Source organism: Vulpes lagopus, chromosome 2, assembly GCF_018345385.1.
Source record: "Vulpes lagopus strain Blue_001 chromosome 2, ASM1834538v1, whole genome shotgun sequence".
In the NCBI taxonomy this organism is placed as follows: Eukaryota; Metazoa; Chordata; class Mammalia; order Carnivora; family Canidae; genus Vulpes; species Vulpes lagopus.
In genome coordinates this window covers 107,633,073-107,658,820 of record NC_054825.1, presented here as the reverse complement: position 1 = coordinate 107,658,820, position 25,748 = coordinate 107,633,073, and the positions used below count along the sequence as shown (strand labels likewise).

The 25,748-nt window shown below is 38.5% G+C and overlaps 1 protein-coding gene across 1 annotated transcript in view; it reads left to right on the top strand.

Moving 5' to 3' along the window:
- PRKN (parkin RBR E3 ubiquitin protein ligase) overlaps nucleotides 1-25,748 on the top strand; it is a 1,299,677-nt gene that overhangs the window by 697,336 nt on the left and 576,593 nt on the right. Inside the window, exon 6 of the mRNA XM_041744985.1 lies at nucleotides 23,677-23,792. Within this exon, the coding sequence (XP_041600919.1) occupies nucleotides 23,677-23,792 (116 nt within the window). The remainder of the gene's footprint in view (nucleotides 1-23,676; nucleotides 23,793-25,748) is intronic.

Below are 25,748 nucleotides of genomic sequence, written 5' to 3'. Positions count from 1 at the left end.
TGCCCCTGGACTCATTTTAAGACAAATATTTTTACTGTGTTTTAACTATTTCTCTTAAAATGCTAATAGTACTATGTTTTGTCACAACTTGTCTATACTACTATGTGGTAGCAGTTCTTATAACACTTTTAAGATCAATACATCCATAGACCAAGCATTCATTTTAATATCTGCATACTATTCCATAACATAAATTTTGAGCAAATCCACTCCTGGTGGTTTCTGTTGTTTTTTTCCTTCGAACTCTGCTGAAGTAAAATCCTCATAAATAAATTATTATTAATTGGTAATATGATTTTTCTGAAACAGAATAACCAAATAAAACATGTGTGCTTAACATTTCTATTCAAACTGCTATGATGATTTCCTAAAGGGGTTGAGGTGTTTCCCACTTGCTTGCACCATCTCGTTTAACACACATGAGCACTGATCCTTCATTTTTTATAAAGTCCCTTTTAGAAATGGCTTGTCATCATTGCTCTTAATTTTTATTTCTCCGACCACCTATAAAGTCAGGCATCTTTTCATGTTATTAGGCTTTTGCATTTTCCTTTCCTAGATTTACCATCTCATGTGCTTTGGTGTTGAATTGGATAGTTTGCTATTTTGTAAAGTAAATGACAGAAATATTTTTAAGAGTACATATATTAACCATTTTTCTACAAGATATTGTACAAATATTTATGTCTTTTGACCTTGCAGATATTTTTGAAACGCAGAACATTTTCCTTTATATAAGGAAAGACTCCATTGATATCTTTCCAAAGAAGCTCTCCACACTACTCCAATGCAGTTTATAAGAATTTCCAGGGTTTTTTTTTCCCTTTCACTATTACATTAAACTTTTTGTGATTTGCTTTGATATTTAGATATCTAACTAATGGGGAGTCTTTTCTGCAGTGATAGTCAGTCACTTATTGACTCCACTATTGGCTATTCACTTGTGCTCACCTCATTAATTATTGATGGGATTTATTTATCACATTTATTTATCACAGGGATGCCTGTGGCTCAGTGGTTGAGCATCTGCTTTTGGCTCAGGCATGATCCTGAGATCCGGGATCAAGTCCCACATCGGGCTCCCTGCAGGGAGCCTGTTCCTCTGCCTGCCTACGTCTCTGCCTCTCTCTCTCTCTCTCTTTCTCTCTCTCTCTCTCTGTGTCTCTCATGAATAAATAAATAAATCTTTAATAAATAAATAAATACATAAATACATAAATAGCCCATCCTTGTTTCATTGAATGAGAATGCAGTATATATACTTACTGATGTTTCTAGGTTCCGTTCCACTGGCCTATTTATGTATTTCTATGCAAATACCAATGTCTTTGGCTATAATACTTTTAATAATGTAATAATCGTAACACCTGCTAGAGTGTTCCCCTTACTCTCATTATCCAAAAATGTAAATTCTCATATATTTATTTTTATGTGATTTTTTTTAACTATCTTTGTGTTCAACCTCCCTCTTTTCCACCAAAACAATTCCACCTAGGATTCCAATATGACCAGTACCAAAATTATATGTAAATCCTAGGACTTATATGTAACTGATAAAGACCTCTTATATTAAAGTTACTTGATCTCCTCATTTACTGAAGTCTCTACTTGTAAATAATTATAATAGGCCCTATTCCTTTTTTCCTGAAAGAATATAACAGTATTTTATAGTTTTTCTCAATATTCAGAAACAGATTGTTTTTCTATTACCATTTCTATTTCCATTTTGCTATTAGGAAGAAAAACAATTTTTTTACTATATACATTGTATCCAGCTAATTAGCAAAAATTTCTCATTAATTTTCATAACTATTAATTGAGTCTCCTGGGTTTATTAGGTATGCCATCATGTCATCTGGATCCAAAGATAAATTTGTCAGTTTTTCTTAACATTGATGATATGTGTTCTAATTTCTTTTCTCGTTCAGCCATGGATAATACGAATACTAGTGAGAATTTAAATTTAGTATCTGATTATTATTGCTGTTTTTGACAAATGACTTTATCATATTTATGGTAGCTGACTTTTGTTTGTCATATTTAATGTAGCTGAATTTTCTTTTTATTTTAATAGGATTTTATTAAAAATGGCTTCTAAATTTGATTAAGTGGTTTGGGTTTACCACTGACAAAATCACATATATCTTTAAGTTTTGAATAGCATGAATTAAATTGATGAATTTTTTATGGTTGTGTGATCCCTGTAGTTTGAAATACCCTAATCCTACCTTATTTATTCTAGTCACTGCTGCCTGGAAATACACACACTCACCTGTGTATTGTCTTTTCCCCATTCTAGAGTATGTATGGCTATTTTGTTTGCTGCTGTATCCCTACCACTTAGAAGAATATCTGGCACAAAGATGATAAAACATATTTTCTAGATAAGTAAACAAATGTCTTAGGTACATTCATATTTTAATATATTGGATTTAATTTGTCAAATATTTATTCTGAAGCTTTGTATCATTATTCATGAGTAAATTGGTATATAGTTTTACTTTCTGGTAGCTTTATTGGCCTTTTAAATTAGGCATATGCTAGTTGCTTCATGTGAATTAGGATGCTGTTTTATATTATTCTGATTGGGATTTATTTGGGTAGTTTACAAATGTGTATGCTGTAACTCACAGATCTTTCATGTTATGTTTTTGATTTTTCTTTCTGTTTTATGATTTACATAATTATGTCCTCACATCTGTGGCTCTGATCTTTTCACTCATGCTGTCCGTTTTACTAATAGGTTTTCTCTGCGTTTGGTCTTAGTGCAGTATATGTGGTTTTTTTGTTTGTTTGTTTTTCAGTTCTTAATTAAATTTTAAAATTCTTAAATCATATTCTCAAATTACAATCTAAATCTGATTGAGACATTTTATTGTGTCCTAGTTACATTTCCTTAAGAATTTTCTTCAGATGAAAAAATAAATTCTTCTCACAGGCAAAACTGATTTTTCCCACTGTTCCCAGTGACCAGTTCCAGCATTTATGGGGAGGTGGGCTTCTTGCTGGCCCCTCCTGGCAGTGGCATATAACTGCCTGGGAGACTCTCCCATCACACACAGACCATTCGTAGATGCCATCTCTGAGAATGTTTTAAGTTTTGTAATGACCATCTTGATTAAGAAGAGCTGTCTACACTATCATTTCTTCATAATCTATAGTTCACTTGCTTGCTTGAATGTTTTTACACATCTCTTTTCTACCAGATTATGTAGGCTCGGGGATGAAATTTCCTTTATCTTTGTCCCTATATTTCTCAAAAAAAATTGGGATAGATGACTAGATATGTTATTTTAGTGGCACTCTCAGGACTCAAAAGGTTTAATGTTCCTCCCTTGTTATTTCACTTACTATGAAAGATAGATATGATATTAATCTATTCTCATATTGACTAGGCAATGGTAAATATTTATTTATTTATTTATTTATGAAATATACACAGATATACCCATCTATGTATATTCTATAAGTAGAATGGCTAGTTGGGTTTTTATTTCTTCTACATGTAACTAGTTATACTGGCATAGAAAACAAAATACTTAGTGTCATACTAAATGTTGAGAAACTAGAAGCTTTCCCACTAAAATCAGGTACAAGCCAAGGGTGCCCCCTCTCACTACTCATTTTCAACATCATACCGGAAGAGCTTGTTAATGCAGTCAGGCAAGAAAAGGAAATAAAGGCATACAGATTGGAAAAGAAGACATAAAACTGTCTTTGCTCAGAGATAACATGATAATCTATGCAGAAAATCTGACATAATTAGCAAAAAAAAAAATACCCTCCTTTTTGGAATTTTTTTAACAACCCCTAATTGTTTATAGAAGCTTTCTTCATAACAGTAATTATTCATAATTCCCAAACTCGGAAGCAACTAAGATATCTTCAGTAGGTGAATGGATAGATGAACTGTATAACATCTAGATAGTGGAATATTATTCAGTGCTAAAAATAAATGAGCTAACAAGCCATGAAAAGACATGAAAGAAGCTTAAATGCATATTTCAAAGTGAAAGAAGCCAATCTGAGAAGCCTAAATGAGTCCAACTATATAGTATTACTCAAAACTATGGAGAACTTAAAAAGATCAATGGTTGCCTGAGAATATGAGGAGGGATGAACTTTTGGAACAGAGGATTTTTAGGACAATGAAAATCTCTATGGTACTATAATAATAGATATATATTGTACATTTGTCCAAATCTATACTATGTATGTAGAATGTAAAATACCAAGAGTGCATGCTAATGTAAAGTAAGGACTAGGGGATGATGATGTGTGGATGTAGGTTCATCAGTTGTCACAAGTGTCCCACTCTGCTGGGGGGGATGTTGAGAATAGGGGAGCCGGTGCATATGTGGATGTGGGAGTATCTGAGTAAGCTCTGTCTTCCCCTCAATTTGCTGTGAACCTAAAATTTGTATAAAAATTGTTTTGATTAAAACAAAACACTCTTTGTTAATATCTATTTCCTAATTTTATTCATCTTAGTTTTCCTGGATATACACAGTTCATAGGTAAATTTACAAATTATGCTCAATTTTCCTCCTTTTCTAACGAGGAAATAAATATAGAGAACGTGAGAAACTATTAAAGCACAAAAAACACTTGCCTCTGCCTGGATTGGTCTTGAGCAGAGTGTTTATAGTTGTGTGTGCTGCCTGCAATAAAGAAAACAGGAATAAAAAGAAGCTTTAAATTCTACTTGCCAAAGAAACAAGGACTTTTGAAGGGAAAGAAGTTTAGATTTCAAGTCTAAAGTCATTTCAAATGTTTTAAAGCTAGGATTTTTTTTTATTGTTCAATATTTCTCTTTGCTTGTAGCCCAAACCAAGTTGTATTATCATTTTGTGAATTATTGCTACCAAAAGGTATGTTTCTCTTGCACTTTCTATGCCCAGACTGAACACTTTAAAGCTGAGTTGCATTTCTCAGCCTCTGGCTGCAAGAGTAAAGTGACAGCATCATTCTGCCACCACTTGATCCAGGGATTCAGGGCTGTTTTCCAAATAAGCCAAAGAGGAGCTTCAACAACAGGAGTAGCAACAGCTGTCAAAGTTCAGAGGAAGATGTAGACTAGCCTAAGATGGAGCAAAGAATACTTCATTCCCAGGAACAAAAAAAAGGCGTGTCCTGTCAACTTATTTCCCCTCAGCATGTCCATATACTAGGGAGAGTCCTTTCTACTTTCCCTTAAAAAAAATAATTCCAATGTATTTAATGTGCAGTGTTATATTAGTTTTGGATTTACAATATGGTGATTCAACATTTCTGTACATTACCCAGTGGTCATTCGGAGAAGGGTCCTCTTCACCCCCTTCACCTATTTCACCCATCCCCCACCTACTTTCCCTTTGGTGACCATCAGTGTGTTCTCCACCATCAAGAGCTTCTTAGTCTATTTTTTTATTTGTTCCTTTATTTCATTTCTTAAATTCCACATAAGAGCGAAATCATATAGTCTTTTGTCTTTCTCTGACTGACTTCTTTCATTTAACATTATTACACTGTCTAGTTCCATCCATCCTGTTGCAAATGGGAAGGTTTCATTCTTTTTATGACTAATATTCATTTATATATATACGTACCACATATATACCTAAATATACACATATACATATGTATATACCATATCTTTTTTATCCATTCATCTAATGATGGACATGTGGGCTGCTTCCATGACTTGGCTACTAGAAATAATGCTGCAATAAACATAGGGGTGCATATATTTTTTGAATTCGTTTGTATTATATTGGTTTTGTATTCTTTGGGTAAACACTCCGAGGTGGAATTACTGGATCTAATGGTGATTATATTTTTATTTTTATTTTTTTTTATTATTTTTTTTATTTTTTTAATTTTCTGAGGAATTTCCATATTGTTTTCTACAGTGGCTGCACTAGTTGGTCTTCCCACTAACAGTGCATGAGGATTCCTTTTTCTCCAAATCCTCACCAACACTTGTTGATTCTTGTGTTGTTGATTTTAGTCATCAACAGGCATGAGGTGATAATAGGTCATTGTAGTTTTGATTTGTGTTTCCCTGATGGTAAATGATGATGAATATCCTTTCATGTATCTGTTGGCCATCTACATGTCTTCTTTGGAGAAATGTCTATTTATGTCTTTTCCTCATTTTAAAATTGGACTATTGGTTTTTTTTTTTTTTTTGGTGTTTAGTTGTATAAGTTATTTATGTATTTTAGATACTAACCCTTTATAGGATATGTCATTTGCAAATGTCTTCTTCTCCCATTCAGTAGGTTGTCTTTTGGTTTTGTTGATTGTTTCCTTTGCTGAATAGAGGCTTTTTATTTTGATGTAGTCCCAATAGTTTATTTTTGTTTTTATTTCCTTTGCCGTCGGAAACTTATCTAGAAAAAATGTTGCTACAAGCTGGTTTCAGAGAAATTACTGCCTGTGCTCTCTCCTAGGATTTTTATGATTTTAAGTCTCACTTAGATTTTTATTCCATTTTGAGTTTATTTTTGTGTATGGTATAAGAAAGTGGTCCAGTTTCATTCTTTCACATGTAGCCATCCAATTTTTCCAACACCATTTGTTGAAGAAACTGTCTTTTTCCCATTGTGTATTTTTGCCTCCTTTGTCGAAAAATAATTAACCATACAACCGTGGGTTTATTTCTGGGCTTTCTATTCTGTTCTATTGATTTCTGTGCCAGTACCGTATTTTTTTTATTACCACAGCTTTGTAGTATATCTTGATATCTGGGTTTGTTCTTTTTTTAGGATTGCTTTGGCTATTCCAGTCTTTTGTGGTTCCATATACATTTTAAGATGATTCTAGTTCTGTGAAAATGCTTTTGGTATTTTGATAGGACTGTATTAAATCTGTGGATTGCTTTGGGTAGTATGGACATTGTAGCAGTATTAGTTCTTCTAATTCATAGACATGGAATATCTTTCCATTTGTGTCATCTTCAATTTGTTTCATCTGCGTTTAATAGATTTCACAGTAAGAGTCTTTCCCATCTTTGGTTAAGCTTATTCCCAGATATTTTATTAACTATGGTATAATTGTAAATGGAATTGTTTTCTTAATTTCTGTTTCTGTTACCTCATTTTTTAGTGTATAGAAATGCAATGGACTTGTGTTTATTGATTTTGTATCCTATCACCTTGCTAAATTCAATTATCAGCACTAGTAGTATTTTGGTGGAGTCTTTAGGGTTTTCTGTATATCATGTCATCAAAGTATCATGCCATCTGCAAATAGTGTGAAAGTTTTACTTCTTCCTTACCAACTTTGATGCCTTTTATTTCTTTTTCTTGTCTGATTGTTGTGGCTAGGACTTCCAATACTACCTTGAACAAAAGTGGTAAGAATGGACATCCTTGTCTTGTTCCTGACCTTAGGAGAAAAGCTCTCAGCTTTTCACCATTAGTATGATGTTAGCTGCAGGTTATTCATATATGGCCTTTATTACATTTAGATATGTTCCCTCTACACCTACTTTATTAAGGTTTATTTTTTTTATCATGAATGGATGTCACACTTTATCAAATGCTTTGTTCTGCATCTGTTGAAATGATCATATGGTTTTTGTTCTTTCTCTTGTTGATGTGATGTATCATGTTGATTGATATGTAAATATTGAACCACCCTTGCAACCCAGGAATAAAACCTACTTGATCATGGTGAATGATTTTTTTAGTGTATTGTTGGGTTTGATTTGCTAATATTTTATTGAGGATTCTTGCATCTGTATTCATTAGAGATATTGGCCTGTGGTTTCTTTTTTGTGGTGTCTTTATCTGGCTTTGTTTTGTTTTGTTTTATAATAAATTTATTTTTTATTGGTGTTCAATTAACCAACATACAGAATAACACCCAGTGCTCATCCCGTCAACTGCCCCCCTCAGTGCCTATCACCCATTCACCCCCACCCCCTGCCCTCCTCCCCTTCCACCACCCCTATCTTTATCTGGTTTTGATATCAGGGTCACACTGGCCTCACAGAATGAATTTGGAAGCTTCATTCTATGAGAATAGGTATTAATTTTTAATTTAAATGTTTGGTTGAATTGACCTGTGAAGTGTCTGGTTCTAGAGTTGTGTTTGTTGTGAGATTTTTTATTACTGATTCATTATCAGCTTCATTGGTCTGTTCAAGTTTTCTATTTTATTTTTATTTGGTTTGGGGAGATTATATGTCTCTAAGAACATACTCATTTCTTCTAGGTTTGTTGTCCAGTTGGTTGTTATATAATTTTTTTATAATACTCTCTTATCCTTATCCTTTGTATTTCTGTGGTGTTGGCTGTTATTTCTAATCTTCCATTTTTGACTCTGTGTATTTGCGTCTTCTCTTTCTCTCTCTCTCCCTCTCTCTCTCTCTCTCTCAAGTGAATGTGGCTAAAGATTTATCAATTTAGTTGATTTTTTTAAAGAATCAGCTCCTGGTCTCATTGACCTGCTGTATCGTTTTACAGTTTCTATTTTGCTTATTTATACTCTAATCTTTATTATTTCCTTCCTTCTATGGGATTTGAGTTTTTGTTGTTGTTGTTGTTGTTGTTGTTGTTGTTGTTGTTGTTCTTTTTTCTGTAGCTCCTTTAGGTATAAAGTTAGGTTTTGCTTTGTTTTGTTTGACATTTGTCTTGCTTCTTGAGGTAGACCTATATTGCTATAAAACCTCCCTTTTAGAAAAGCTTTAGCTATATCCCAAAGGCTTTGGACTGTTGTGTTTTCATTTTCATTTGTCTCCATGTGTTTTTTTCTTCTTTGGTTTCTTGGTTGAGCCATTCATTACTTAGTAGCATGTTACTTAACCTCCATATATTTGTATTTTTTCCAGATTTTTTTTCCTGTAGTTGATTTCTAGTTTCACAGCACTGTGGTTAGAAAAAAACTGCATGGATGACTTCAACGTTTTTGAATTTGTTGAGATTAGTTTATTGACTAGCATGTAATCTGTTCTGGAGAATATTTCATATATACTTGAATGTATGTTGCACTGTTTTAGGGTAGAATATTCTGAATATATCTGTTAGATCCATCTGGTCAAGTCTGTCATTCAAAATCACTGTTTCTTTGCTGATATTCTGCTTGGATGATCTATCCATTAATACAAGTGGAGTGCTAAAGTCTTCCTACTATTTTTTTCTCCTACTATTATTGTATTAATATTGATTACTTCTTTTATGTTTGTTATTAGCTGCTTTAAGTATTTGGGTTCTCCCATGTTGGGTAGATAAATACTTAGGATTGTTATTTCTTCTTGTCAGAGTTTTTCCTTTATGATTACATAATGTCCTTCTTTATCTCTTATTACAGACTTTTCTTTAAAGTCTCTTTTGTTCCACACAAGTATTACTATGCTGGCTTTCTTTTTATTTCCATTTCTAGGATACATGCTTTCCCATCCTTTTGCTTTCAATCTGCAGTTGTCTTTAGGTCTAAAATGAGTGTCTTGTAAAAAAATAAAATATAAATAAAAATGAGTCTCTTGTAGGCAAGCATATTTATGGATCTTGCTTTTTTATTCATTCCGTCACCTTACCTCTCTTGATTAGAGTGTTTAGTCCTTTTACATTCAAAGTAATTATTAATAGGAGGGCACCTGGGTGGCTCAGTCAGTTAAGCATCTGACTTTGGCTCAGCTCAGGATCTTGGGATCCTAAGATCAAGCCCTGTGTTGGGCTCTGTACTCAGAGGGGAGTCTGCTTCTCTCTCTCCTTCTCCCTCTGTGCCTCCCCTTGCTCGTACTCTCTCTCTCTCTCTCTCTAATAAATAAATAACATCTTTTAAAGAAGTAATTATTGATAGGTATGTATATATTGTCATTTTGTTACTTATGTTATGGTTGTTTTTGTGCTTCTCTGTTCATTTCTTTTCTTGCTCTCTTTTCTCAGGGTTTGCTGGCTTTCTTGGGTAATATATCTGGTTTCCTCTCTCTTTATTTTTTGCATATCCATTACTAGTTTTTGATTTGTGGTTACCATTAGGTTTATATATAACATCCTATGCAAATAACAGTCTATATTAAGTTCAGGGTCATTTAAGTTTGAACCCATTCTTTGCTCACCCACTCACCACATTTTATATACATAGTGCCATACTTTACATCCTTTCATTTTGTGAGTCCCTTGACTGATTTTTATAGATATATTTAATTTTAGTGCTTTTATGATTCCTACTTTTCTTACTTATAGTTTTTCTTTTCTACTCAAAGAATCCCCTATAACATTTCTCATCCGGTTGATGAATTTCTTGACCTTCGTTTGTCCGGGAAACTCTTTATCTCCCCTAGTATTCTGAATGATAGCCTTGCTGGATAGAATATTCACTGTTTCTTTTTTTTTTCAGCATTTTGAATATATCTTCCCTCTACCCTCTGGTATACAATGTTTCTGATGAAAGATCAGCTGATAGCTTTATGGGGTTTCCCTTATGTAACTCTTTTCTCTACCCTTGATGCTTTTAAAATTCTCTTTCATCAGTACTTTTTGCCATTTTAATTACCATCTGTTTTCATGTGGATCTCCTTGTGTTGATTTTGTTAGGAGTTCTCTGTGCCTCCTGGATCTGGATTTCCATTTTCTTCTCCAGACTCAGGAAGTTTTCAACTATTATTTCTTCAAATAAATTTTCTACTCTGCCTTCCTCTCTTCTCCTTTTGGGATCCCTCTAATGCTAATGTTATCTTACTTGCTGGTGTTGTTGAGCTTCCGTAATTCATTTTCATTTATTATTTTTTCTCTCTTTTGTTCAGCTTGATTACTTCCTGTTTTTCTATCCTCCAGGTCACTGATATGTTCCTCTGCTTCCTCTAGTCTACTATTGATTCCATCTAGCTTATAATAAAGTCCAGTTATTGAGTTCTTCATCTCTGAATCGTTCTTTTGTATGTTTTGTATCTCTTTGTTGAAAGCCTCATTGAGGTCCTCCACTGTTTTCTCAATTCCAGTGACCATTACTTTAAATTATTTATCAGGCATATTACTTATCTCCATTTTGTTTAAGCTCTCTTGTGGTTTTGTTCTGTTCTTTCATTTGGGACTTCCTCTGTCACTTCATTTTGTCTAATTTTCTGGGTTTGTTTCTATGTTAGGAAAGTTAACTACATTTCTTGCTCTTGAAAGTAGTGGTCTTATGAAAAACAGGTCCTATAGTGCCCTGCAGTGTAATATCCCCTGCTTACCAGGACCTGGCACCTCAAGGGTGTCTCCTATGCATGTTGTGTGTGTCCTACTTTTATGGCTGAGCCATGTTTTCCTTCAATCCAGCTGTCTGCAATGGCTCTGCTTGCCTGTTGTGGGAAAGGTTTAGTCCCTGTGTTGTTAGTTGGCCAATCTGGGGCCAATTTGAGCTTGAGTTGGGTCAGACCAGGCATTTGCCAGAGATGCAGTAGCACCAACTACAGAGTACTCTCCTTGTGTTGTCTCCTGAGAAATTTCCATTGGTGAGAAGGGCCTATAGTCAGAGCCAATGTCTGCTGTCAGCCCACTGCTGGGGACACAGTGGGATTATTATTATTTTTTAATTTTTTTTTTTTATTTATTTATGACAGTCACAGAGAGAGAGAGAGAGGCAGAGACACAGGCAGAGGGAGAAGCAGGCTCCATGCACCGGGAGCCTGACGTGGGATTCGATCCCGGGTCTCCAGGATCGCGCCCTGGGCCAAAGGCAGGCGCCAAACCGCTGCGCCACCCAGGGATCCCCTTTTAATTTTTTTTTTTATTTATTTATGGGATTATTATTATTATGATTATTTTCTTTCCTTGAGGGCAGAAGGTACTTTGGAGTAGTGCTGGGCTCTGTTGGGTCTGCTTGTACACTGCCACGCTTGCAACTCTGCTTTGGATGGGCTCTCACAAAGAGCAATGGTGAAGGACATGGATCCACAGAAGAACATGGGCCAGGGCATGTGGTTCCAGCAGGGTCCGTGTGGTCAGCTGCAGGAAGGGACCTGAAAAAAACTCCTGCCAAGGCAGGCTGAGTTGAAGGGGGAGGATTCACAGATGCCCATTGGGATGGGGAATACTGTTAACAAGCTAGGTGGAGAGTATTAACACTGTGCTCATTCCCACAGGTCTTCATATATCCAGGCTGGTCAGCAGGGGAGGGAAATGGTGCTCCTTTGCTCTTGGAGAACTCTCCTGAAGATCCCTGTACCTTCAGTACATGCTCTGAGATCAATAAATAAGTTCCCTTCCCATATATTCCAGGTGTTTTTCAAACTGCCGCTTCTATGCTATACCTCAGCAGGGCTGTTTTTTGGTGCTCTGCCTTCCTAGCTCTCCCAGAGCCAAGCTCACTGGTTTTTAAAGTTCTGGGGGTTATGTTCCACTGATTGTCATGCACCTCTGGTTTTCAAAGCCAACTGTAATGGGGTTTTGTCTGCCCCAAGCAGGTCATCTGTGCCTGGGGTGCCTGGAGTGGGGGTCTTCTCCTCTCCCCTGTCCATGCTTGCTTGTCCTTCTGTTCCGCAGACAGTCCCTAAAGTCCATTTGGCTCCTGACTGCAACTTCACCCTTCTTACCTTTTTCAGTGTGGCCTCTTTTCTACAGTTATCTGTAGGGAGTCTTCTTGCCAGTCTTCAGGTTCTTTTTGTTTTGTTTGTTTGTTTGTTTACATTAATTGTTGTGGGTGTTATTTAGTTGCATCTGTGGGACAAGTTGAGTTTAGGATTTTCCTACTCTGCCACCTTCCCAGAAGTACCCCCACTTTCCTTTCTTACTCTTCGAGTCCTTGGACTGCTCTGACACCTGCTGGGTACTCAGCCTGGGCCAGGTATGGGATGAAATGCCTTCAGGTCGTTTGCCTTCTGAAGAGTCAGTTAGAAAAGTGGGTGATGTCAGTACCATAGAGCAAGGGCTTCATAGGCAGGAAGCACAGAGCAGGATAGGAGCAAGAGGGTGACAGGGAAATACCTCTCACCCAGTCCTAGGGAATCAGGAAGGCTCTAAAGGCTGATGACATGTAAGCTGAGGCATGAAGGACACCTGGGGGTGTCAAGGGCAAAGTGAGTGGCAAAGTTAGGAAGAAATTCTGTGTAAGGACTCAAAGGTCCTGCTTCCTTCAGGGCAGAAAAAGGATCTTTGTGGCAGGACTGGGAGGGGCAAAGAGAGGGAATGATGGTGAGGTGGCTGACAGTGCGATGGCTCTCAAGGCCTTGCTCAGGACAGTGTGCTCAAGCTGGAGGATTTGTAACCAGGGAAATGACAGGATTGAACAATTCCTTCACATTATTTTCCAATGTGGATTAGAATAAGGTTGTTGTTTTTTCCGCACACTTAGAAATAAATGTAAAATAACTGCTAATTTCTAGAGACTGCCTAGAAAATAGTGGGAACACAGCTCATCCAGGAATGGTGAGTCACTGTAAGTTTTCAAAATTGTGACCTGTCCCCTCAGTTTCTTGCAAAGTATTTCCAGCTAACAGATATTTGTTTATATGCCCTCTCCTGGAAGTGAGCTTATAATCATTGGTGGGGGATTACAAAAGGAAATGCTCTGTTAATGACAAAATATTGTAACATCGTATTTTATTTATCTGAGAACAGAGCCTGGAGAGCTTTGCCTAAATAATAAAACTAGCAAATGCTGTGATGCCTTTATGTTCTTTCAAGCTGACACATTATGAGAGCTTGTGAAACTTTTAGCTTCTAAAGGAAATAAAGAACAGCTAGAAATAATGAATATTGTCTTTCATAGTCTGGCTGGGCTACAAAATTTAAGGAGAAGATATACTCAACTTGTATACTGAGCCGACAATATCACATAACTAACTACTGTTGTATTGTGGTTGGAGGGAAGTTACATTCCCAAACATTATTAGAATGGTGATGGAAATGCAAGGAGAGTGAGGACCATACACTTGACTAAGTGTACATTAGAGGTGGAGAAAGAATGACTGTAGTGTTGTGTAAAACATTAACCCAGTTCTCCCAAACCAGCCAGGAATTCCTGGGAATAAGTTAGATGTTATGAAAAGATGTGTTCTCTGGGCATAAGGGCCCTCTCAACTTGCATTCAGGGAGCCCATACCCTTAGAATAAACACAGCTTGCACAGCTGTCCCTACATTCCAGAAAGGTTGGAGTCAAGGACTTTTAATGGATGCTAAGAGCAAGATAATTTTGCACAAGCTGAGAGAAATATTAACAACCATAGTCAAAGTATTTACTGTCAAAATTCTCCAGTGATACTGTGTCTAGGACACAACCCTTAGAGTGAAAGCCTTACCAGCATAATAAAGGAAAAAGAAAATCCTATTGTCCAGTCTGAAAGATAATGTCGAAATTTGTCTTGGAAGTTGGTATGCACTCCTAAGGTAATCAAAAACCTGTTTTGAAAGGGTGATCTTTCAAAGTTGGTGACAAAGAACTAGTCCTCATGCCTATTCTTTGTGTCACAATGCAGTCCTTTTTGGTAGGGAGATTGATAGAGAAAAGTCACCCGATCAACACATTAGTGGGCTTCCAGAGCACCAGCATGAGAATGATGGGCTGGGATCAGTGTTCCTGTGCACAGAGAATCACAGGTGTCCTATGACTGCCCTAAGCTCCCAGCCCTTCAGTGAGTCTAAGCACTCAGCAGGAGTTGTTGCTCACCAGTAGTCCCTCTGCTCATTCCCTCACCTTCTTCATCCAGCAAACTCTCGCCTTCTAAAGTCCAGCTCACATACCTCTTCAAAAGCAAAACCTTCTCATTCTCCCAGAAGCTGGTCATCCTTCTCTTGTCCCCATGGCTCAGGCATGTGCAGGCATTTACCAGTTTTTTTGTTTATTTTATGCAAACATTTGTTAAAGTGTCTTTCTCCTCCAGACTTAGGTTTTTAAGAGATTTTGTTTACCTTTGGATCACTACACCCTGATCAGGGCTGGGCCAGGAGAAAATGTGGTGCTTTTCTTTCTTTTCTTTCTTTCTTTCTTTCTTTCTTTCTTTCTTTCTTTCTTTCTTTCTTTTCTTTCTTTCTTTCCTTTCTTTTTCTTTTTTTTTTCCTTTCTCTCTCTCTCTCTCTCTCTCTCTTTCTTTCTTCCTTTGTTTTATGAGTAAATATTGTGGAGGAAAAATCCCTGAAAGCACGGCTATTATTTATGGTAGATACAATAACTTCAGTAACCAGGATAACAGGCATAGCTGCATCCAGGGAGCAAATGCTATCTCTGGAACTCTGCCTTTCTGTCTCTTGTTTCTGTTTTCTTCTGAACACAGACTTGCTTCTTAGATAGGTTCTCTCTCTGTGATTGTGGTGGGGGAATGTTGTGTTCTGACTGAGTCTGCCATCTGTGCAGCCTAGATTAGGGAGAAGAAAGGGAGGTACAGTGATCTGAGCATATCTGAGCAATTACCTGGAGCTGGGAATGAGGATCATCTTCTGTTGCTTTGTTTATCTTATAGATGGAAGTTTTAATCATTTGACTGCCTTCACCCATTTCACCCCACCCCCACTCCATCACATCCCTCCCCCACCTCTGGTTACTGCCAATCTCTTCTCTGTATCTGTGAATTCTGTTATTTTTGTTGTCACTGTTCTTTTTCTTGTCTGAACAAAGCCATCTATAGAAACCCATGCATTTTATAAGCATCCGTAATGACTTCAGATCTTCTGGTTTACTCATCAGGAGTCATTTGAATTGCTTTGTTCAACAACCCCACCCCCCTTTTGCCCCTAAAATAGTAAATAGCACATGATGACCAAGCACATTACAATAGAATAAACATCTGGTCAGGCACCTGGAAGCTCTCCCATTCCAGGCCTGAAAGAGGAAGATTAGCATGGTTATATCTGCAGCTTTGATTGTGAAGTTAAATTTCTTGAAGGCATGGACAATTAAAATCTGTATAATTGAGGATGTCTGGGTGGCTCAATCTGTTAAGTGTCTGCCTTCCACTCAGGTCATGATTTCAGAGTCCCAAGATTCAGCCCCACATTGGGGTTCCTGCTCGGTGTGAAGTCTGCTTGCTTCTCCCTTTCCCTCTGCTCTTGCCCCCCACCCCCTAATAAATAAATAAATAAATAATAAAATATTTTTTAAAAAAGTAAAAAAAAAACTGTATAATTGTTTATATCTAGTAGCAAAGGGATATATAGGAAGTACACTTGGGTTTATTTATACACAAATCTGAGGTAGGCTTACACTGTACTAAATGTCATGCTTCACATAAAGGATAGCATCTAGTACCTGAAGGATTGCCCTGCAGGATCAGTAAAAATTTAAGACAATTTCAACTGTAGAATCAATCACTTATCTACCACTCTGGGGGTAAGAAGTGTTTTACATTCACAAACTTTCTGATTTTAGAAAGATTATACAATTCATACATTTTAACTCTGAAATACCTCCAGGGTCATTTAAAAAGAAAAACAATGATCTTTCTGTAAAAAGTATGAAGAGTCACACTAAGTAGGGCAAATGCAGACTAGAAATAATGTCATGACAGTTCATGTCAGGTTTTGTCTTAAATTAAGTTTAATGGCATATTTAGAGGAAAAATGAGAGCTTTGTGTTTTCAGAGCCTTTTGGATTTTAGAATTTAATTTTAATTGTTATTATTTTGTATACATTGGGCCAAGAAATGGACCCACTTTATACTTTAAACTTTGGTAATAATATAAAAATTCTAAGATACTTTTGAAACTTAACAATAGCTGTAGTGATAAGAAAGTCAAAATACTGTGTACCTGACCCATGGCGAAATTAGAGAGCCATGTGCTTGCTGGCTTAACATTGAAGACTTGGTGCTACTTAGCTTGGGTTTGGCATGTGCATGCACACCTGCGGTGTGTGAGTTTCTGTGCATATAAGGCATGCATGTATTGTTAACCTAGGCAGGGCCATGGAGGAGGCTTACAGCCTTCCTTGAGGCTCCGACAGTGGTCATGGTGTGGACCGGCCCCAACTGTCCTTCTCGGCAAAGATCTGACACAGTTTTCCTTTTTATGGGAGTATATTGATTTTCTTTCTCCTGGTAAACTTGGCACATTATCTAGAGGCTTTGTTAACACCTTACTAACAGAAAACAAGCTTGTTAGTGAATAGATAACAGACTCATTAGCTTTTGAGATTTTTTTTACTTGTTTAGGTGTAACCCAATGTTACCACTGACATTGTTAAATGAACAAAGTCTACAAGTCGTACATGATCTCAAGTAGTATATGATCTAACAAATTACATAGTTACTTTGTGTCCAAAATAAGGTAACTATATTCTGGATTTATATAACACAAAGTGAGTGTAACCCTTTAGCATGAAGGCTAAATGCTATGAAGTCACAGGTGAACAGGCTTTGCTCAGTTACAGACTTGCCTTAGATACCAAGTGGAGAGTGTGGTAATTATGCTCTGTCAGGTTTTAGCTTGGAGAAAATTAAAGCTATAATATTACCATGAATAATGAGGCTTCTAAATGGACAATAAGACTTAAAACTATCAGTTGTTTCTGACAAAAGAATCTGCATCTAAATGAAGAGCTATTAGAGCCCTCAGTGTGGATATCTGTTTGTTGCTGGCTATTGACAGAAGTTTTAGGGCTGTGAGACACATTTAGATTGATTCTAAGTGACAGGTTGTCTATCATAACTTGGTAAGTGTGAGGACCTCTTTGATAGAGATGTAACATGCTCATTACCAATTTTCTCATAAATAGTAGTAATGGTCTCTCTTATTTGAACATTTAATCTTTAACAGGTCTGAGTTTAAACTCAATATATAAATGTTATAAATAATTGTGTATATTTATGTAATACACTTTACAGAACCATATATGAATGTATCCGTATTTCTTTTATGGAGGCACATTAGAATGTGCCACCACTAACAAAGTGAAAATCTAAAAATTTGGACTTGACCAGTGGGCTCTGCCTCCTAAGGGTGCACTCGTCGCCTGCTGTTTGCTTCCAAACTTCCAGCTCTTCCCCTCTCTGTATGGTGTATTGGGCTGACCATGGCAAACACCAGCTCCCAGGCTCCTCTGTGCTTCAAGCTGGCTTTGTCCAGGGGAGGCCTGGTGGGAGCTGGGAGGACAGAGAGAAGGCCCAAACTAGGAGGTTTCTTGCTTTCTCTTCAAGAAGCATTTCTAGGGGCACATGGTCTGCCTTCATCTCAGGTCATGATCTCAGGGTCCAGGGATCAAGCCCACGTTGGGCTCCCTTCTGAGCCTGCTTCTCCCTCTCCCTATGCTGCTCCCCCTGCTTGTATCTCTTGCTCTGTCAAATAAAGAAATTAAATTAAATTTTAAAAAAAGAAGAAAGAAAGAAGAAAGAAAGAAAGAAAGAAAGAAAGAAAGAAAGAAAGAAAGAGAAAAAAAAGAAAAAAGAAAAGGAAAGGAAAGAAAAGAAAAGAGAAAAGAAAAGAAAAAAAAGAAAAGAAAAGGAAAGAAAAAGAAAAGAAAAGAAGAAAAGAAAAAGAAAAGAAAAAAGAAAAGAAAAAAGAAAAGAAGAAAAGAAAAGAAAAAAGAAAAGAAAAGAAAAGAAAAGAAAAGAAAAGAAAAGAAAAGAAAAGAAAAGAAAAGAAAAGAAAAGAAAAGCATTTCTGGCAGTCCTGCCTTTCATTAATCCTCTCCACTCCCAGCAGATAGCCACCTCTCTGACCATCCTTCCACCTGAGTAGCTGGAGCCCCAGTGCTGCTGACCTCAGGATGGCTTCCTGCCCTGGGGTGCTTCTACCACCTTTGTAACTAGATCCCAGTATTAAATTCTCTCAGCTGAACTACCTGGCATGGGCCCTGTTTCCCTAACTTGACTCTGACCTGTGCAGATGGCCACTTATTCAGTACAAACCACAGACTTATGGCAACCTTCTAGTGGAAATTTTGTGTTCCTTTATTTTAGCAAGAGAAAGATGTGCTTCCTTTGGAACAGATTAACAAAGAAAGATTTGGAGACTAAGATTCAACTTAACCCTTTGTAAAGACAGACAATATTTTATTTGGAAACATTATTAAGCAGTATCTATAAAATCATTGACTTTGGGAAGCTCAATGAAAGCTATTAGAAGGTTCATGAACAAAGAAGATGAGTCTCATTTTTTTTTCATGTTTGTGGAACTAGCTGTAGTTGGGACATGAAAGACTTCCCAGACAATAGGTGTCAGCTCTTTCTATAGAAATTTGGAATGCATTAATTTGTGTTTTGAGTTGACTAATTAGCTTCTGATCCTATACATTCTTATATAACTAACGTTCTTGGTATGAATCTATTTTCTGATTTTGCCGCCTTATTTATTCATTTCTATACTTATTGTTATTTCCTTCTTTGTAAGAGACACTGGTAATGAGTCAGGTGGCAGAGTGGAAGGATGAGAAGAATGGATCCTGGGAATGCCACCAACAGCTGAACTGAACTATTCATGGCTCTTCCCTTGGTGTAGACTTAGGTTTTTATGGGTCTGATTTGGTTAGAAGGTCAGGCCTTTATGGCCTGAATGAAAGACAGATGAGTTATGATAAAGTATAACTCAGTGAGAGCAGAAGAAAAGAATCATAGCTTCATCCACAGAAATGGTAAAAAAAAATATGAGTACATTTCTATGAACTTAAAGAATCTAATTGCTGGATTGTGGAAAACACTTAATATGGCATTTATCATGGTTACAGTATAAAGCCAAGTTAATTTTCAAGGTCTCATTCTGGTTTCATTTTTTAAAATTGTTTGTACTATCATTGGAAAAAAAATTTTTAAAAAAACTGACCAATTACTGTCATACCTTTATAGCTAGTTAATTATGGCTTCTCTGAATGGAGCCAAATAAAATGAGCCATCCCATGGGAACTATAGTTCCTGGTTAGGTTAGAAGAATTCATCTAATTTAACCGGACTTGTTTTTGTTTTGGTTTGGTTTTTCTATTTATTTTTGTAGCTGATTTATCTTGAGCTGGCATTTGTAAAAGATGGGGTGGGTCCCTTAGAGAATCTTTCTTTACCCATATTTAAGGGGAAGCTAGGATTCCCTTCACTAGGGTTGACAGATGTTCTACCCAAGGTAGAATTTTTTTAAAGCTTCTTCTGGTTTGCTTTGCTTTATCATTTGTGTATTTTGCATGCAGACTGGAAATATCAAAAGACTACCAACATCCTAGCCCACTGTTTGCACAGGACAGGAAATGACCGGATCATGCTAGTGATTAGTTAGAAAAGATGTCACTGCTATAGGGAGAGAGTTCTCCAGGGTTCTTTCATGTTTCTGCTTGTTGTGAGAGAGGTACCTACTACCTTTTTGTTCAGGATATCTCTTTTCAAGGAAGTTCTAAAGCAGATCTGTTTATTATCCAGTATGATAAAGACAATATCCCCCTTCAGGACAATATGAAGGATTGCTTACAGCTCCTTATTAAAGATCTGGGATCCCTAAGCTCACAGTCCTCAGCTGTAGTTCAGACCCACTGCACTTGTAGCATCTAGCTTAGTTCCTATACTTCATCCTATAGATTTTGGGGAGCAGGGGAACTGACATCATCATCATGTCCATACTTTTTTCTGCCTGGGCTCCATGTCACACAACACTTTATCTCTGATCCAGGAGTCTTGTGTCTTCTGCAGCATCCACAAGACTGTGGCATACTAACTCATGTGTGAGCTCACAAGCAGGGTGAAGTCTCAGACCCCCTCCATTCTTGCCAGTTACTCTAGTGCTACAGAAGAACCTCCTTTCATAAAAATTGGCAGAGAAAGTGCTGAAAGCCACTGATGTGACATATATATTTAATATACAGAGTTGATCATTTGTATTTTAGTTTTATCAGCCCATGTGAAATACTGGAATTTTCCAAATATCTATAACTTTTTATACTATTATATATAAACATCCGTTCCCCTCAATAAAATGGATTTTGGCTTTTATCTGGCTGGATTTTATCTGCTATTAAAACAGTCTGTGATTTGTTAGCTGAACATCCACCAGTAGTTTTTTGCAAGCTAAGAAAAAATATAAATACTGTCTATTTATCTGTATATGAAATACCTTCTCAATAGTCCAGCCAACTCAGCTCTTTGGGAGGACTTACTTTGTGTTTACAAGTGGAATTTTTTTCATGTCTGCAGAAAGCAGTTGCAGCTAGCTCAATGTATTTCATAAGGGTCAGTCATGTCCTCCCTACTTTTTGTTTTGGCAGTCAGGAATTGCTTTTAATATTTTTCTTAACATCCTTGAACTAGCCTTTGAAGGATTTGTAAAATTTCAAAAGGTTGTGTGAAGACGGTAGCATTCCCTATTAAAAAAAAGAAATGGAACCAATCAGTACAAGTTCCATGCTGCTCCTGGGAAAGATCAGGGCTCATAGGCATGACTCCATGGACACACCTAGACAGGCATTCATCAGAAGCACTGACCACCCTATCTATTACAGCGAGTCTGTTGTCACACCCTCATCTGTGAGCCTGAGGACTGCAGGCAGGATGACTTGTCTGCCACTTGCTCCAGGTAGGATAGGCTCTGGCTAACTGACAGGTATACCATCTGGGGTCAGTAAGACACTTGCAAATAAGAACAGCCTGGGCTCCAAACAGCCGGCTTTGGGACACTTCCCTGGACAGTGGCACACTTCAGATATTTGAAGAGTAACACCTGTTACCTGAGACATGGTATCTTTTTCAGGTGCGGTAAGTGAGGCATGTTACAGCTGTTGTCTTCTGAGAGAATAAACAGTTTACTCCCTTTACCACTAACGTCAGTATAATTTGATGGTCCTCAAATGTGTGGTTCCCAGAGCAGTAGTAAAAGCATCACCTGCCAACATGATAGAAATGCAAATCATGGGCAGTACTTCAGAACTCCTGAATTAGGAAACCATGGTGTGGGGTCCAGCAACATCTAACTTAATACCACCTCCCAACCACCAGGAGATTCTGGTGCACACTGCTGTTGAGAGCCACAGATGTTACTCACTGTATCTCAGGTCAGAGAACCAGCTTAGTCTCCTTACAAGCAGGGGAAGAACAAAATGAAGGGTTGTGCTGTCAGGTGTATAAAGGGATGATGGTAGAATTTGTTGAAAAACCTACCGATTTTTCATGTAAGAAAAAACTAATGCCTATCCTCTATGGGGCACTATAAAGACACAAATATGAATAACGTATTCTACACAGTACCTCAGAGCCTCTATCAGAGGTGGACCTCAGGGGTGGACCATTAATGATGGCCCAGAGACAAAACCGACTTTCCTAATGTTTTTATAAATAAAGTTGCATTAGGACACAGTCATATGTATTCATCTACCTATTGTTTGTGGCTACTCTTAGGCTACGATGCAGATTGAGAAGCACAACAAGGACCCCTTCCCCCCAAAGTCCCACAAAGCCAAAAACATTTAATTTATGGAGCTGTAATGAAAGGCCGAGTTCAGTGTTTAAAGGGAAAGTACTGGGAACACCTGGGTGACTCAGCAGTTAAGCGTCTGCCTTTGGCCCAGGGTGTGATCCCGGGGTCCTAGGATCGAGTCCCACATCCGGCTCCCTGCATGGAGCCTGCTTCTCCCTCTGCCTGTGTCTCTGCCTGTCTCCCTGTGTGTGCCTGTCTCCCTGTGTGTGTGTGTGTGTGTGTGTGTGCGTGTGTGTGTGCATGTGTGTTTCTCATGAATAAATAAATAAATAAAATATTAAAAAATAATAAAGGGGAAGTACCTTCCACATTCCAAGTCCTTAAACTGGAACAGAGTTGAGGAGGAAGTGTGGTGTGCAGGCCTTCTTCTGCTGTCCAGTGATACAGTTGTACTGAATTTTTGCCATGGCTGAGAACTTCACTTCAAGGATGTGGTTATCGTGGAAGGTGTAAAGACTGTCAGGCAAGAGGCAGAGCGATTACTGTGCCAAACACCCTGGTGTCTGAAGGGTAAAGGGGTGTGGGAACAAATAGAGAAATGACAAAAGGAAGACATGAGGAAAAATAAAAAGAGGATTTGGATCGAGAAGGGAGAATGTAAGCCATCAAAAGAGTGTGACCCTGTGAAAAGCAAACATAAAGGCGTGTGGGCCCAGGACAAGGCTGGTGAAGCCAATTAAGGAGAGAAGCACAGGTTTAGAACATTCCCAGATGCTTAGCATGGGGGATGGGGCCCAGGTCTCCCAGGGAATTCTGGGACGTTGCACAGAGGCAGAGAAAGGTGCAGGAAGCGTCGGGGCTTGCACTCTGCTACTCTGTCAGTCTGCGGGCTTGCGTGTGCTTGTTCATAGGTGTGCCCCCGCGATTCCTCACTCTGCGTCACCTCCTCGCCGCCGACTGGCCAACCATGTAGCCACGCTGTAGCCGAAGCACTGGGCTTCCCCCTTCGAAAGTCTGGTTACTTCCTGCCTTCGCCTCTGATTGTGTGACTTTGGGCAAATCATTCCATGGCTCAGTGTCTCCCTTTCCTCATTTGTGAGATCCTGTTTCAGGCCTCCTCCTGCATCCGCATTGTGTTCTCCTCCCGGACCCCCTGATCGTGGAAGGGCATTGCTAACCCAGGTCACAGAGTGTGTCCCCAGCTCCAGGGCCGAGAGGGCAAAAGAAGATGAGCAGAGACACTCAGGCCCTCCTGAAAAGGGGATTGCTCATTAGTTTGGCACAAGGGCATTAGTCACCCTCCAGGGGTTTGATTTGGATTTTCTTCTAACACAGACTTAATAATAGATTTTGTCTCTTGCCCGTAAGATTGTTCACCGTGACAATACTTAGGGGGACATGGCCAGCTGAGTTCCATGCCTGGCATTTCTCACATATTTCTCATTCTTTCAGGAGTTTTTCTTCAAATGTGGAGCACACCCAACCTCTGACAAGGAAACGTCTGTAGCTTTGAACCTGATCACAACGAACAGTCGAGATATCACCTGCATAACGTGCACCGACATCAGGTAAGGATCTGAAGGACCCTCCACGTGTTGCTCTCCCAGTGGTAGACTCTCCCATGAGTGGGTGCTCTTTCTGGAGGAGCGTCTGCTTTGCTTCGACTCCGTTTGCACAATATGGGTGTATGTCAGTATGATCAAACTCTAAAGTGTCAAATCCTTAGTGTGGTACTGGTCAAAGCTTCAATGATGTTTGCCCAATGTAGGTATATTTCAAAATAATCAAACTTTTTATTATTTTTTTAGAATTTTTATTTATTTATCTATGAGAGACAGAGAGAGGCAGAGACACGGACAGAGGGAGAAGCAGGCTCCCTGTGGGGAGCCCGATGCAGGACTCAATCCCAGGACCCCGGGATCATGCCCTGAGCCAAAGGCAGACACTCAACTAGTGAGCCACCCAGATGTCCCTATTATCAAACCTTTTAAAGTGCCAAATTCTTCATGTGGTCAGTGGTCAAATAGTATGCTAAGGGGATCCCTGAGTGGCTCAGCGGTTTGGCGCCTGCCTTTGGCCCAGGGCATGATCCTGGAGTCCCCGGATCGAGTCCCGGATCGGGCTCCCTGTGTGGACCTGCTTCTCCCTCTGCCTGTGTCTCTGCCTCCCGCTTTCTCTCTCTCTCTCTCTCTCTTTTTCTCTCTCTGTGTGTGTGTCTTTCATGAATAAATAAATAAAAATCTTTTAAAAAAATAGTATGCTAAGATATAAGTGGCATGACTTATGTCTAAAAGTGTAATCTAAAAAAATACAAACACATGTACTGACATTGGTGAGTTCTAAAGTAAATTAAAACATGCTGCTAACAGGCAGCCCGGGTGGCTCAGCGGTTTGGCTCCTGCCTTCAGCCCAGGGCGTGATCCTGGAGTCCAGGGATCGAGTCCCATGTTGGGCTCCCTGCATGGAGCCTGCTTCTCCTTTTGCCTGTGTCTCTGCCTCTCTCTCTGTGTGTCTCTCATGAGTAAATAAATTAAATCTTAAAAAAAAAAAAAAAAAAACACTGCTACTGTTAGGAATGCCATAACAGTTTACAAGTACCATTTATTCTTAGAATATATGATCCATAACATTTTATTTTAAGCAACCTCTCCACCCAGGTGGGGCTCAAGCTCACAACCCCAAGATCAAGGGTCATATGCTCTACTGACAGAGCCAGCCAGCTGCCCCAACATTTTACCTTTAAAATATCGTTTCCATACACTTCAGTTCTTTTATTTATTTTTTTAATTTTTTTTTTTTTTAATGATAGTCACAGAGAGAGAGAGAGAGAGAGAGGCAGAGACACAGGCAGAGGGAGAAGCAGGCTCCATGCATCGGGAGCTCAATGTGGGTTTCGATCCTGGGTCTCCAGGATCGCGCCCTGGGCCAAAGGCAGGTGCCAAACCTCTGCGCCACCCAGGGATCCCCTCCCTATACACTTCAGTTCTTCCATGTAACTTGCCTGTGTTTATGTTAGGGCTTCACACATCTTCATACATCCAAAAGAAAATCATGTAGCTAGTTTGGGACCTGGTTATTTCTAATCTCGGTAAATACAGTGGAAGAAAGAAAATGTGGAGATGCTCTGTTAGGAAAACAGGGATAAGGACTAGATTTGAATTACAGTTTGGGAGGCAAGGACCAAGTAGAGAAATCTGAGCCTTTGGAGTCGATGGGTGTAGAACTCCTTACTTTGCACTATTCAGATGAAGATAATAAAGGAAAATCGCTTTATTTTCTATTCTCTGAGGTTGGCTTGAAGCTCAGATTGCAATAGAGGGATCCTGGCCCTGATACCATGAAGAATTTTTTTAAGACTTTATTAATTTATTCATGAGAGACACAGAGAGACAGAGGCAGAGACACAGGCAGAGGGAGAAGCAGGCTCCACACAGGGAGCCCAACATGGGACTCGATCCCGGGACTCCAGGTTCAGGCCCCGAGCTGAAGGCGGCACTAAACCACTGAGCCACCTGGGCTGCCCT